The 14075-nt window shown below is 50.8% G+C and overlaps 1 protein-coding gene across 2 annotated transcripts in view; it reads left to right on the top strand.

Annotated features, from left to right (window-relative positions):
- Window positions 1-11679, top strand: part of DPH1 (diphthamide biosynthesis 1) — a 52844-nt gene extending 41165 nt beyond the window's left edge. For both annotated transcript variants that reach the window (XM_077311635.1, XM_077311636.1), the window contains exons 8-12: window positions 3864-4020; window positions 4392-4492; window positions 5682-5760; window positions 6043-6174; window positions 10615-11679. In XM_077311635.1, the coding sequence (XP_077167750.1) occupies window positions 3864-4020; window positions 4392-4492; window positions 5682-5760; window positions 6043-6174; window positions 10615-10698 (553 nt within the window). In that variant the 3' untranslated portion in view covers window positions 10699-11679. The remainder of the gene's footprint in view (window positions 1-3863; window positions 4021-4391; window positions 4493-5681; window positions 5761-6042; window positions 6175-10614) is intronic.
- Window positions 11680-14075: the final 2396 nt, after the last annotated feature.

Raw genomic sequence — 14075 nt, forward strand, 5'->3', positions numbered from 1 at the left:
GAGAGGAAAAGGAAGGCAATTGTAAGCCGCTTTGGTAAAGAAAAGTGGCATATAATAACCAACTCTTCTTCACTACACCATGCTGGCACTCAAGGATTAGATAGTCTTGTACAACCCAAATCTGAAAGATCCAGGAGTGTTTTGGGTGTAGTTCATATTGGGCCCCCAATGAAATGGAATTAACATGACCCTCCCAGAACCTTCCAGTGCTCCTTACTGCTGACGGTATAAGGTGAGTGTTTCTCTGAGCCTAGGAAAAATCCGCTGTGGAAATAAACGTATCAAGACTGTGAACTGTTAGATCAACTTGTTCAGAGATTTTTCTGGGCATCCGTCCATCTGTTCAGAGTATCTCTCCTTCTCAAGGATGGGACATCGAGTACGCAGCTGAGAAAGCAAAACGCGTACGTGTTTTGCAAATCTGAAAAAAAAGCAAAACTAAAACAAATGGTCAGGCCTGCTGTCTGTTCAACCAGTGCCTCTAAGGGACAAGCGTCTGGGACATCCTGGTCACCTTTAACTGGCAAAGAATGAGGCTTTTTCCCCTCTTCGTCTTTTCCTCGGGTAGAAGGAGGAAGGCTAAAGGCGAGGCTTTCTGCTGGGCTCTTCAGGGGTCCTTTCCTCTTTTTGCTGTCTTCCGCTCAAAGCAATAGCAGACTGCTTCCTTCCAGCCCCAGATATCGCCCCCCCCACCCCTGGCACCCAACTGGGGTCACGCTTGCCCCATTGATCTGCCAGCTAGAATGGGAACTGTATTGTTAAAAAAGAGAGTGACCAAAAGGTCTCTAGACCAGGGGTAGTCAACCTTTTTGCTGGCAGGGGCTCATGGGAATTGTAGTCCATGGACATCTGGAGGACCGCAGGTTGACTACCCCTGCTCTAGACCTTTCATGCTGGGGTAGAGTGGTGTGGGGCAGTCATTATGTGAGTGTCTGATCAGAAGAGGCTTCCTGCAGTGTCTCTGCATGGTTCATGTGCCAGCTTTGCACAACAAGTTACCCTGGGCTGAGGGCGAATCATTCTGCATCATTGCTTTTGGCCTGGTTAGATCCATCGGTTGCTCCCCATGCAGCCATAGCACAACAGCCTGCTGTCAGAGGAGGCTGCCTGTTGCATCTCTGCATGTTGTGACAATCCTCAGATCTCTTGGCTACACGGCACACACCCTGTGTTGTAAACCGAATGTCATAAATCACCTCGAGCTCCATATGAAAGAGGCAGTCAAGAAACTGAATAATAATAATAATAATAATAATAATAATAATAATAATACCAATCATAATAACTACATCAGGATTGAAATGGGTAGCCATGTTGGTCTGAAGTTGCACAATAAAATCAGAGTCCAGGAGCAAGTTTAAGACCAACGAAGATTTATTCAGGGCATGAGCTTTCGAGTGCAAGTCTGGGTCTGAGGAAGGGTGCTTGCACTCGAAAGCTCACACATTGAATAAATCTTTGTTGGTCTTAAAGGTGCCACTGGACTCTGATTTTATCGTACTTTAGCGTGGGCAACTGCCTCTTCTGCACGTGGCACGTTTCTCCAGGCGTAAGTGTGCCTCCGCTGTCTAACTCAGACATTCATGCCACAGGCAGGAGTTTGGGACGTCCTGATCCCAGCTTTCTTCCCTCTCTGGAAGAGGCACAGAGGGAGACGGAGAGCTGCCGCTGGCGTCAGGTGGAGTAGCTGCCACCGCCTCCCCCGAAACCTAAACATTTTGACAAGCACCTGCATAAGCGTTATGTGGCGCTCCCATTAAAGTCCCCAGCTGCTGCAGGCACAGGCCATAAAACACCGTGATGAGGCTCCTGAAAGCCGATGAAATATCCGGTGCACAGGGCGAGGCCGGGCCCACTCCTCGGAATCGGAATTTCTGAGTAGGTCATTTGTCTCCAACTGGCGAGGACAGCAGCTTTATGGGCTGGGGAGGCGGCCCAGCCCGGGTGCAGCTTGATTAAAATTCCCTTTGTCGAGGCGGCCAACAAATCACCCCTATCCCTGGAAATTAGGGAGCCGACCAGCACTGGGGGGAAGCATGTTGCAGCCTCCTGGGGGGGGGGGGGCGGAAGGGCTGTGGGCTGGTCCCCTTTCCGCTCCCTACCAGCAGGGAGCTCCTTGGGCTGCAGCTTTTGCATAGGAAAGATGGGACCCTCCGCACACATACACAGGCGCTCCATGCAGGCCTCGGATTTCCCAGTTTAACCCCTCCCGCAGCCTTCCACAGGATCCCCCAGCTGGCTGCATGTGGAGGAAGAGCGGGGAATCCTACCTGGCTCGCCAGATTCGAAGCCACCGTTCCCAACCGTTACACCAAACTGGCTCTCAAAAGGCAATAAGAATGGGAGGGCTTCGTCTTGGACTTCCGTGGGGCTTTCCCATCGAAAACCAGAATTGGCCCTTGAGACAGTTCAGGACTAGCGAAGCCAGCAAAAAAAACTGGCTAGCCCCGCAAGGCATCCTGACGACGATATTCCGAACCAGACGACGTTTTGGGACGCTCGGCTCATCTATTTATTTATGCATTGAGTTGGATCTATTTTTGAAGTATCGAAGTTGCCAACTTAGTTCAAAAACGCCCCGGGGAAGCTCTTGCCGAGTTATTAAAATGCATCTTGATAAAAATAGGAAGGATCCGCACTAAAAAAAAAAAGAGAAAAGAATAAAAGTAAACTGGCAGCATATGACAAAACCTACTGCCTTGTCTGCATCTCCAAACCGAGCAGTAAATATCTGAAAGGGAGCCAGAGTGTTAAAACCTAATGAAAGTAGGAACAGAAGGTGATGTGCCAGGCAGGGCAAATGGGGGAGAATTTAGCAACTCAGCAAAACAAGCCAATGTTCCCCTGGTGCTTTGAAACTTAACAAGCTTGGTGCCAGGTGAACTGTGGTCGGGTGGGAATTCCGAGGGAGACACCGCTGCTGTTTGCCACCCATGGGAGCCAGCAGAGCCATAGGGGTGCTGAAGGATTCAGCTGACAGGCAGGTTTTCGTGAGAGCAGGTAGTCATTTCCCTTCCTCGGTCCTCCAAGTTTAGGGCCTTAGAAGGCAAAACTGGCACTTTGAATCCCATTAAAGAAAGCCTTTCAGACCCAGTAGTTCTTTAAAAGCAGGTGAGGTGTGTTCTTTCTGCCAGTCAGCAACCTGGCGGCTCCCTTCTGAGCCAGCTGAAGTTTCTGGGCTGTCTTCTAGGGCAGCCCCACATGGAACAGAGTACAGTAGACCAGCCTGGATGCGAGGAGAACCTGGAGCATTGTTCTGGTCCTCTGGCTTTCCAGATGAGAGGCCGCTTGTAATCCTCACGATAGCCCTGTAAGGCAGGCTGGCATTATTTACACCCATATTGCAGGTGGGAAGGCTGAGCGTGAGTGTCTTGCCCAAGGCCACCTACTGGGGAATCCTAAAAACACTTTCCTGGGAGTAGCCATTATTGAATTGACTTGAGTAGGATTCTGAGTAAACCTGCTTAGGAGCGATCTCCTAGTGAGTCTCTGGCAGCGGCCAGATTTGAACCAGGGGCCTGTTTCCTTGGCTGTGAGAGACCCACAACTCCCTTGTCCTGACTCTGGCTACTCTGAATTGTGTGGGCTAGTTTTGACGCTAGCTCATATTGTAGCTCGGTGGGGAGGCTGCTTGTGTGCTGGAGGGACAATGATGCAGGGTTGGAGCAAGAGAGAGACTAGAACAGCGGTGGCCATACTGTGGCCCTCCAGAGGTCCATGGACTACACTTCCCATGAGCCCTTGCCAGGAATTGTAGTCCATGGAGAGTCACAGTTTGGCCAACCCTGGGCTTGAGGTTTCTCTTTGGGGAGGAGATGGGCTGCCTGACAGCCGGCCGAATGCCTCTGCCTTCCTCTTTGCAGGTACGATCCATACAGCAAGGTCTTCTCGCAAGAGCACTATGACCATGAGCGCATGCAGGGCTCGCGCAAGGAAGCCATCCGCCGAGCATCGCAGGCCTCCAAGTGGGGGCTTATCCTGGGGACCTTGGGGCGCCAGGGGTCCCCTGCCATTCTCCAGGTGAACACCTCTCAGCCCTCGCCTTTTCTCTCCAGTGGAGCCCCAAACAGCTGACAACCGTTGAGATCTCCCACCCCAGGCAGAGGTTTTGCATCAGGAGGGCAGAGGGTCCTTTGTGCAAACCTGGCGGCAGTGAAAGGGTTAAGGCCTGAATAATCTGCTCCCCTCCCTGCAAAGTAGGGCATATCCTTCCTCCACTCTCTGCCTCCTCTCTGGGGTTTCCCTGCTTCTTCGTAGCCTTTCTGAGGCAGGAGGTTTTCCCAAGCCACGCATTGAATGCAGGGTTAATTGCTGCCCGATGCTATTGAGTTGTGGGCGGCTGAGTATTCCCGGCCCCTCCGGCCTAATCCCCTTCCCCTTCTTCTCCACAGCACTTGGAGGCCAGCCTCCGGGCCTTGAAGCGCTGCTTCATTCGGCTTCTGCTCTCAGAGATCTTCCCCGGCAAACTGCAGCTCTTTCCTGACGTCGAGGCGTAAGTTCTGGACGGCTTCCCGTGGTTGGGAAGCTCCTTTCCGAATTTTGCCACCCTTGAGTGGGGCCTGGAGTTCTCCTGGAGGGATAGTTCCTCTCCAGGCCACATATACCTGTTCCCCTGGAGAAAAATAGCCATGTTGGGGGGCTGACTTATATCGGTAGAGTCCAGGTGATGAAATCACTTCACTTGACCCCAAATTTCTAGGAATTTTCTGGGCCAGATTTGGCCATCCTAAACCCTCCCCAACACTATAATTTACTTCAGGGGTAGTCAACCTGTGGTCCTCCAGATGTTCATGGACTACAATTCCCATGAGCCCCTGCCAGCAAATGCTGGCAGGGGCTCATGAGAATTGGAGTCCACAAACATCTGGATGACCACAGGTTGACTATCTCTGACTTAGAGGAGGACAGGGAATGATTCCTTTTGGCATCAGAGGAGAGGAATCCCAGTAATGGGTTTAAACGGTACCAGCTAGATTATCAGGAAAACAAATTTCACAGTCAGAGTAGTTTAGCAATGGAATTGGCTGCCTAAGGAGGTGATGAGCTCCCCCATACCAGTGGTCTTCAAGCAGTGACTGGACAGATACTTATCCTGGATACTTCAGGCTGATCCTGCATTGAGCAGGGGGTAGGACTAGATAGCCTCTATGGTACCTTCCAACTCTATAATTTTATGGAGGCTTTAGACCAGGCTTTCTCAACCAGGGTTTCCTGAACCCTGAGGTTTCTTGATAGTCCTGGAAGGGTTTCCTGAATGGGTGGGAGTTAATTATTTTTTAATATATTTTTTAAAATGGACTGAACATGTAGTGGGTGGCATGACCATATATGGGCCTGGAGGGGGTGAGAATAGGAGGGGCCCTTGGTGGGCATGTACACAGCTGTGCTTCCCAACCATATTCTGAACGATCATGCACTTCTGGGGTTTCTCAAAACCAGAGTAACCTTTCAGGGGTTTCTCAATGGTAAAAAAGTTGAGAAATGCTGCTTTAGACTGATCCTGCATTGAGCAGGGGGTTGAACTAGATGGCCTGTTTGGCCCCTTCCAACTGCATGATTCTGTGGTCCCCACCACTCAGTCCCAGCCCTGGCCCTGATTTCTTTACCGTTGACATGACAGCAGCCACTCCTGGGCTCCAGAATGTGATGTGCCTACAATTCACCTGCTGCTCTTTTTGCAGGTGGGTACAGGTGGCATGCCCCCGACTCTCCATCGACTGGGGAGAGGCCTTCAACAAACCTCTGCTCACGCCCTACGAGGTGAGCTAATTGGGTCAGTTTCCAGTAATCATCCTGCAGCGGTACCCTTAGAACATCCGGGTCTGCTTTTCACCTGGTCCATGACAATTTTTTTTGGGAGGGGGGGGAATGATGACAAGCTCAAGCAAGAATTTGAGCCCAGGCTGGTGGGTGTATGAAGATTTGCAGAGCGGTGCTTCCATGTACTGGATCTGGGGTCTGGTCTACTCTGACAGGCTGGGTAGCATTCCATGGGAAGGGGCTGCTGCTGAAGAATTTGCTGACCCCGTCTTCCCTCCCCAGGCCGCTGTGGCTCTGCAGCAAGTTGCTTGGCAGGAGACCTACCCCATGGATTTCTATGCCAGCCAGTCCTTAGGACCCTGGACAGCAAACCACAGCTCCCACCGTTCTCAACAGAAGAGGACCGTCAAAGAGGTGAGAGTCACAAGCATCTTCGCAGGTGTAGGTCAGAGAGGACTGGGTCTAGCTTGGTCCCCTCCAGATCCTAATTGCAGATTGCTGCCTGGACTGGTAGCCCCCCTCCCCAACCTGTGCAGCAGGGCTCATCCCTGCCCTGCTCACTTTGCCCCCAGGGTAAAGAACTAACCAGCAAGGGCAGCTCTTACACAGCAGGGATCTGCAGCCTCCGTGCTACGGAGGGAAGTGGGAGGAGGTGGTCAGGGGTGGAGGACAGAGGGCGATTGGCTGGCTGCTGGACAGACAGGCAAGCCAATTGGAGGAGGAGGCACTCAGGGGCGGGACAGCCGCCCTGAGTGGGTGTTAAGCGCTGAGTGGCACTTAAGCCATGAGACACGCTCCTCCTCCAAGGCCTTACCAGAAATATTAAGTGGAACAGATTTAATTTCTATACCACCCCTCCCCACAAGCAGGCTCAGGGCAGTTTACAATAATAAAAACACAGTTCAAAACAGTGCCCTTCCCACACTCTGTTAAATACCCTCAGCTGGACTAACCGGACTAGGGATGGTCTAAAATAAGAGGGAAGGGAGAGCCAAGGAGAAGGAGGGGAGATCCATAAAAATTTTCAGACAGCCGTGGCCTCAACCAGAAGCCTGGCGGAAGAGAGGTGACCCCTTCAGGCAAAGGGCTACCCAATATCCTCCTGCCAGGGCACATGGGCAAGAGCTAAAAAACAAAGTTCAAGCAAACGGATGGACCTCAAAAGAGGTCAAGAGCCAAGCAGGCTCGAGGAAAAAGAAATCCATAAACCCAGACCAAATGTCATGCTATCTCCCATTCATTTCTTGATAAAGGCGGCTCGTTCCTTGACTGCAAGGTCTAACATGGCTTCGTATTTCAATATATGTAGCTATTACGGAGGCTTTTAAGATCCAGAGCTTTTGTCCTTTTGAGAGTTTCCAGGAAGGAGGAACGTGCTCTCCCGCTGCAGTAAGTGCACTACAGATCCAGTGAACCTTCTAGTGGAAAATAAATTAGTCTCTCAGTTTCTAACCAAAATGGCATGATAATTGGAAATAACCATAGTGCACATCATTGGTCACCCTCACAATTGACCTCCGGAGGCAGCTGGACCTGCTTGTGTTACTAGATCTCACGGCAGCATTTGATGTTGACCACAAGCGTTTGGCTTGCTGCCTTGCCAATGTGGGGACACAGGGTTTGGCCTTGCAGCGGCTGATCTCCTGCCTCCAAGGGTAGGGACAGAGGGTAGCCGTTGGGGAAGAGCGCTCGGCCTGCTGTCCCCTCCTTTGCGGTGTGCCACAGGGCGTGATACTCTCCGTGGTATTATTCAACATCTGTATGCGTCCTTCTGCATAGCTGATCCAGCTGATAGCTGCATAGCTGATCCCTATCAGTGGTGGTGTAGGTCACAAATGTAGCTTGCCAGATATTTTACCTGGCACCTGGCGAAGCTACTAGCGCGCTATCTGCTAGCCACAGTGATCCACACAACGGTCACCTCTGTGCGGAATTACTGTAACTCACTCTATACGGGCTTACCCTCGGCCCCAACCTGGAGAAGAACACATGGGTCCTCACTGGGTTCTTATATGGCAGGGGTAGTCAAACTGCGGCCCTCCAGATGTCCATGGACTACAATTCCCAGGAGCCCCTGCCAGCATTCACTGGCAGGGACTCATGGGAATTGTAGTCCATGGACATCTGGAGGGCCGCAGTTTGACTACCCCTGTTATATGGACTTCATATTTGACCTGCCCTCTCCAGCACCTGCACTGGTGACCAGCAGAGTTCTGGATCAGGTTCAGGGTTCTGGTACTGACCGATATTGTATTTCACCACCTGGAAAGTATCCTTGTATCTGATTGGGTCCCGAGAGCCAGCATGGTGAAGAGTGGCGGGCTGTCATCTGGGCCTGATTCCCTGCTCCTCCACACAGAGCCAGCTGGGTGACTTTGGGCTAGTCACAGCCCTGATACTGCTGTTCTCACAGGGCAGTCCTGTCAGAGCTCTCTCAGCCCCACCTACCTGCTGCGGGGAGAGGAAGGGAAGACAATTGCAAACTGTTTTGAGACTTCTTTGTGCAGTGAAAAGCGAGGTATAAAAACCCAGTTCTTCCTCTCCTTTGCAGTTTGAGTAATGCACCTTTCCAGTGGAATTGACTTTTAGTAGTTCCGGAAGGTGTCACCCTGCTCAGGACAGCACTGTTTGTTGCTTGTAGATGTCATTTTGGGGTCGGGGAGAAAGAATGATGGAGAGAAGAGCCCGGAGTCCTGATGTAAGGCAACCCTTGCCTGTCCTAGCTGTTTTCCTTTTGAGCTCCCCTTGGGAACTCTGGGTGACTCTTACTGTTTTAATCACACATGTATTTCATGCTTTAATGATAATTATAGGAGCATCTCCTTTGCCCAGTAAAACTGTTCTCGTTGCATTTAAAACACCAGCACACCCATAGACCACCCAGCGCCTTGCATCAAGGGGCTGTCTCCTGATTAATTCATTAATCATCCAAGTTTAAAGCCAATTAAATAAACTTGCTTATCACTATACCCACCACCTTGGTGCCGATCTGAGACTGCCAAAGGAAGCACAGGAGAGCCTGCAATCTAATAAAACTTGCTTTTTCCCCCATCCCGTATTACATTTGGCGGAGAAATTATGAGTTTGCCATTTAATCTCGTTCCCGTCTATTAAAATTTGCTTCCACCAATTAATCAGCTGAAGCTCGAGTTCAGTATTTCTCAAGACTTTGATATCTTTTGCATAGCCTTTTTCCCCCCCCTCTCTCCCTCTGCACTGAAATTGGAGGCTCTTTTCACTTTGAATACTCAAGAAGGCATATCAGTATTTCCTGGAAAATGGTTGGGCATCCCTCCCCCTTTAAAAACTAGGGATGTTCTTCCTTTGATCTGTTTAAATATACAGGCTGCCTTTCCAGAGACGAGCTCCAAGTGCCTCATAAAAGTAAGCACAGTACCGTAAAGTCATAAAAAATGTGATATATTGTAATTCGGCACTGTCGAGTCACAACAGACTTGTTTCAGGACAAGAGAGGAAGGAGCTGAGGAGCTCTGTTACTGCTTTCCTCTGCCTAGCCATCCCGGATTTCCTTGGGGGTCTCTCAGTTTGGTGTAGTGGTTAGGAGTGCAGACTTCTAATCTGGCAAGCCAGGCTCGATTCCCCGCTCCCCCACATGCAGCCAGCTGCACCTTGGGCTCGCCACAGTACTGATAAAGCTGTTCTGACCGAGCAGTGATATCAGGGCTCTCTCAGCCTCACCCACCTCACAGGGTGTCTGTTGTGAGGAGAGGAAAAGGAAGGCGATTGCAAGCTGCTTTGAGACTCCTTCTGGCAGAGAAAAGCGGCATATAAGAACCAACTCTTCTTCTTCTTTATCTTCATCATCATCATCCAGGTACTAAGCAGGGCCAATCTTGCTTAGTTTCCGGACAAACATGGGGTCATCTGGGCCATTAAGGCGGCTTCCGAGTAATATAGCAAGCCATACAAACAAGCCAGGGCATAAAGAAAAAGAAGAGTTGGTTTTTATTCCCCACTTTTCACTGCCCAAAGGAGTCTCAAAGTGACTTACAATCCCCTAAAGGGCCTCGTGCACTTATTGGATAAGCGTAAGAGCCCACTGGTGTCTTTGCTCAAGAAATGTATGCAAGGCACCATCTCCTCCCTTTGTAGCAAACAAATGGTTTCTGAGAGTAACCAGTCCTAGTCTAGTAAATTTGCCTTGGTCCTGACAGCTCAGGACCTGAGCTGAGTAATAAGAGGGGTGGGCAACCGGCATTTGTTGATGCCCAGAGAAGTCTTCTGAGGTTTTTCTGCAGAGAGAGATGAGCAGAAGCAAATGTGCTCAGAGTTTGGGCGCCCAAGTGGGCAGAATGGAGCAGATCTCTCTTGCTTCCCACTGGGGGGCAGCAAAACCCAACCTGGATAGCCAAGGCAAGCCCAGTTCTGTTTGAGCTCAGAAGCCAAGCAGGGTCAGCCCTGACTTGGAAGGGCAGCCTGCAAGGAACAGGCTGACATGGGAGCAGGCAGTGGCAAACCTCATCAGTGTATCTCTTCCTTAGCAGCCAGACCACCTTCGGGTCTCCTGGTGATGTCACACGTGCAATAGATAACAACAGGGGCAGCACTTTGGCCATTTAAACGGCTAACAGCTTGGACAGCTGTCTGGCATCGGCTTGTTCCATCCTTATCAATAAAGGCAGGAGCCACTGTGGGTGAGCAAGGAGAGCTCTTCTGCCTCAGTCCATCTTCTGTCCCTGCAGAAGATGAGGCTTCCAGAGTGGTTTCTGTCTGGTGGGGGGGTTGGGGGACCAGCAGGGTAGGCCTCCTAAATCCAAGGGGGTGGCTGCAGGGTGGGGAGGCGGCAGCCAGCAGGTGCTGAGTTTTTCCCACCACGGTGTCTTCCGATTGCAGGTGAGGTCGGCAGAGCCCACGCTGCCTGCGAGAACAAGTGGAGGTTGCCAAGAGAAGGAAGACGCCCCACCACAGCAGCCCTGAAGTGCCCCCGAAGCACGGCTTAGCATGCCGAAGCCCACAGCAGTCGAGCAGGGAAGGGGCTGAGGAGCAACAGGCTGTGAACTTTGGGAGGCAAGAGACAGGAGGCTTACAGGTGTCCCCTGGCAAACTGGGGGACAGCAGCGGCTGGCTTTTGTGCCTTGAGCCCCCCCCCCCCCCCTTCATCATGCTGGGTGTCTGCCCGAGACAACCTGAACTCATCTCACCTCTGGGACAGTTGGGCAGCCAACGTGGGGAGGAAGTTCTCGGTTCTCATCCCTTGCAAGCAGAGATGTCACGTGCCACGGAGGGAGACGTGGTGGGTGGAGGCCCTTGCAAAGCAGGCAGGAGGTTGTACAGCAGATCAGCAGCTGAACCTTCCAAGTTCCCGTTGCTTGTCGCTCAGAAGCCAAAAGCTCCATGCCAGTTTTTCAGGGTTCTTGGCAGGGGCAGAAGGTCACAGAGCGGGGAGGGAGAGATTGGCTTCTTGGTGCACTGCAGCTTCCGAGCTCTGGACCTGGCAGGGGCTTGTGGCCTGCGTCTCCCCCCGCCTCAAGGAAGGTCCATTGGCATCTTGCAGTCACTCTCCCCAACCGTGACCTAACCGGGTCTCCTCCCTGGCAAAACAGCGAAGTGAATCTTCTGTGCCACCCCTGGTGCCAGCTGAGTCAGAGGTTCAGTGGAGGAAAGGACAGAAACTGGGAGAACTTTGAGGGAGCAGGAGAGATATTCCCCTGAAGGCAAAGCCAGGCTTTTTTGGACAACTAGAGCTGGCTGGGAAGGAAGGAGAGAAAACAGGTTTCTATCAGGGAATGCCCTCCCCCCATCAAAGATTCTGAAGCTAGCATAATTAACTTTGGTTGTGGCAAGAAATTTAAACGTGTGTGTGGGTTTAAAATAGCATTTGCGGTATTTCTTTCCCACCTCAGTACCTTTTTATTAAGAACAGAATTTGTGTAAATTACAGTAAAGTATTTGCTTGTATGCTGCTTGTCTGAATCATTCTGAAATCTCCAAGAGAACGTCTGATTAGCCCAGTTTAGTTGTCGGCACAGTGCTCTACCCATTGCACATGAAAACTCTTATTTACCTAGTGACCTCGGGCCAGCTGCGCATTTTATTTCTCAGTCTAACATACCTCACAGGGCTGTTATGAGGACAAAACGGAGGAGATGTGAGTGGGTCCCCAGTGAATAATTACAGCTGATGGTCAAGGGCAGATGCAAGGCAGGATGGCTGGTGGGTGGGAAGGGGAGAAGGCAGCAGGAAAAAGGGAGAATATGGGAGTGGCCAGGAAGGAAAGAGGAAATGGTGAGAGGAGAAAGCAACTTCCTGCAGATCCACCACTGTGCAACTGGCCCCAGCTTGGTTGGCACCATCCACCTGACTTCCTGAGAAAGGCAGAGCTGTAGGCAGAGGGCAGGTAAAGGTAGGTTGGCCGGTGAATGGGAAGGAGAGAAGGGAGCAGGGAAATAAGGGGATACAGCAGCTTTCGGGAATGAGTTATTAGATGTCTATATAGCAAATATCTGGGGAAACTGCACCTGTAGAATTTCTCACTGAGCACCAGAGCCTAAAAGAGTGCCTGAAGCGTGCCTGTAAGGAAACCTAGGCAAAAAGGCAGGGCTGTTTTTTGCTGGGGAGTGTGAAGAAAGGACAGTTGTACCTTCGCTGGTTTTATGCCGTGTGAGGGCTTCAAAACACAATACGATGCTACTGAAGCATCACTAGTTCATTCTTTTGCAGCTCAAGAGGTTCCAGCTTATCTAATTTACCCATCCAGGTTATTGGCTCTCCAATCCAGTGACAAATATTGATGATGCTTACATAAAGCTTTTAAGGTGACATACATTGAGACCTGGGTTTTGCACAAAGTGCTTCAAAGTACAATTCCCCCTGGAATCTCAAAGACTCCTACCATGGAAACAAAGAGTGGAGATGAACTGAAAAAATAACTGGGGGATGCTACGCTCGAAAATAAATTTTAGACCTCCCAAGATTGTAGACTCTCAGACACTTTAACATCAATATCCATAGCTGGAAGGGAGAACAAGGAATCACCTACATCATCTAAAAACCTATCAAAGGTATACATGTTTAAGAATAAAAAGGGCACGGAGGTTTTAAGACTAAAAAGGGCACGGAAGGATAGGACCTTTTTCCTACAGGTGTGCTATAATCCCGGGCTTAGGTAGGAAGATCTGGGGATGGTGGTACAGCCCACCTTGTCCCCGCTCTGAATGCTTGTTAAATTCATCTACTTGTTGATTGAACATTTATATTTTTCTTACTTCCTTAGGCTCAAGCTCATTAATAGCATGGGGGGGGGGGAGAAAGCAAGTCCATTAACATTTTAAAAATTCAGTTTCAAAACCCATAGATAAAAAAGTAGCAAATCCATTTTCCCTCTGCCAAAGCCCCTCAATCTTGCACACAATCTTGTATACAGGCAGCAAAGGTGCCCTCAACACCAGCTCTGTTAGGCCATTCCAGAGAACTGACCTACCACAATGAAAGGCCACAAGTGAGCTATTCCACGTGGACATCTGGTGTCTCCCACCATTGCCGATCCTTTCTCTTCTTTTTACACTACAGTTCGAGAAAGGCAAGGAGTGGGATGGAGGGGATTCTGCCCAAGCCCATTTTGCCACAGGGCTGGAGGAGGATAGGTTGCCACCTTTAGGGTGAGGACTGGGCACAACAAAACTGCCACCCAGGACAATGCACTTGCACCAGAATGTCAAGCCCTGCCCTGGGTAGCCCAGGGAAGGCGTATCTTGGCAGATCTCGGAAGCTCAGCAGGGTCAGCCCTGGGTAGTGCTTGGATGGGAAGCCTCTGGGGGACAACTCCGGTCATGACATGGAGACAGGCAATGGCAAAACCCCCTCTGGACATCTCTTTCCTGGCTGCCAGATATTCCTAGGATCTCCTGGATATACTACACATGTACCAAACGGAAATAAATACTGGAAGATCCATGCAAGCCCAGGCCAAAGGCTTTCTGTTTCCTGGAATAACCAGGCAGATGCCCAGCGGGGCAGATATGGGAGGGGGTTCAGAGGCCAAAGGCTCCCTGGTGACCCCCACACATATACAGCAAATAACATTCAGCTGACCCATTTAGCCAACTTTTCCTAAATGCCTCTCCTCCTGCACGGATCTGACTACGCCGACAAATGTCCCAAACGCACTGCCATCAACGAATCCCGCGGCGCTGAGTCCCACAGGCCAATGGCAGGTTGTCCAGCTTCCAGGCGCGTATTTTGAGCCATCCCTGCACCAAGCGTAGCCGTCTTAGGCTGTCAGCTGGCTCGCAGAGCGCGCTCCTTTTAGTCAACCCGCGACAAGGACCCCTGTGCATGTGCAAAGTGCACCAGCT

This window comes from Paroedura picta, chromosome 15 (genome assembly GCF_049243985.1).
Source record: "Paroedura picta isolate Pp20150507F chromosome 15, Ppicta_v3.0, whole genome shotgun sequence".
NCBI lineage: Eukaryota > Metazoa > Chordata > Lepidosauria > Squamata > Gekkonidae > Paroedura > Paroedura picta.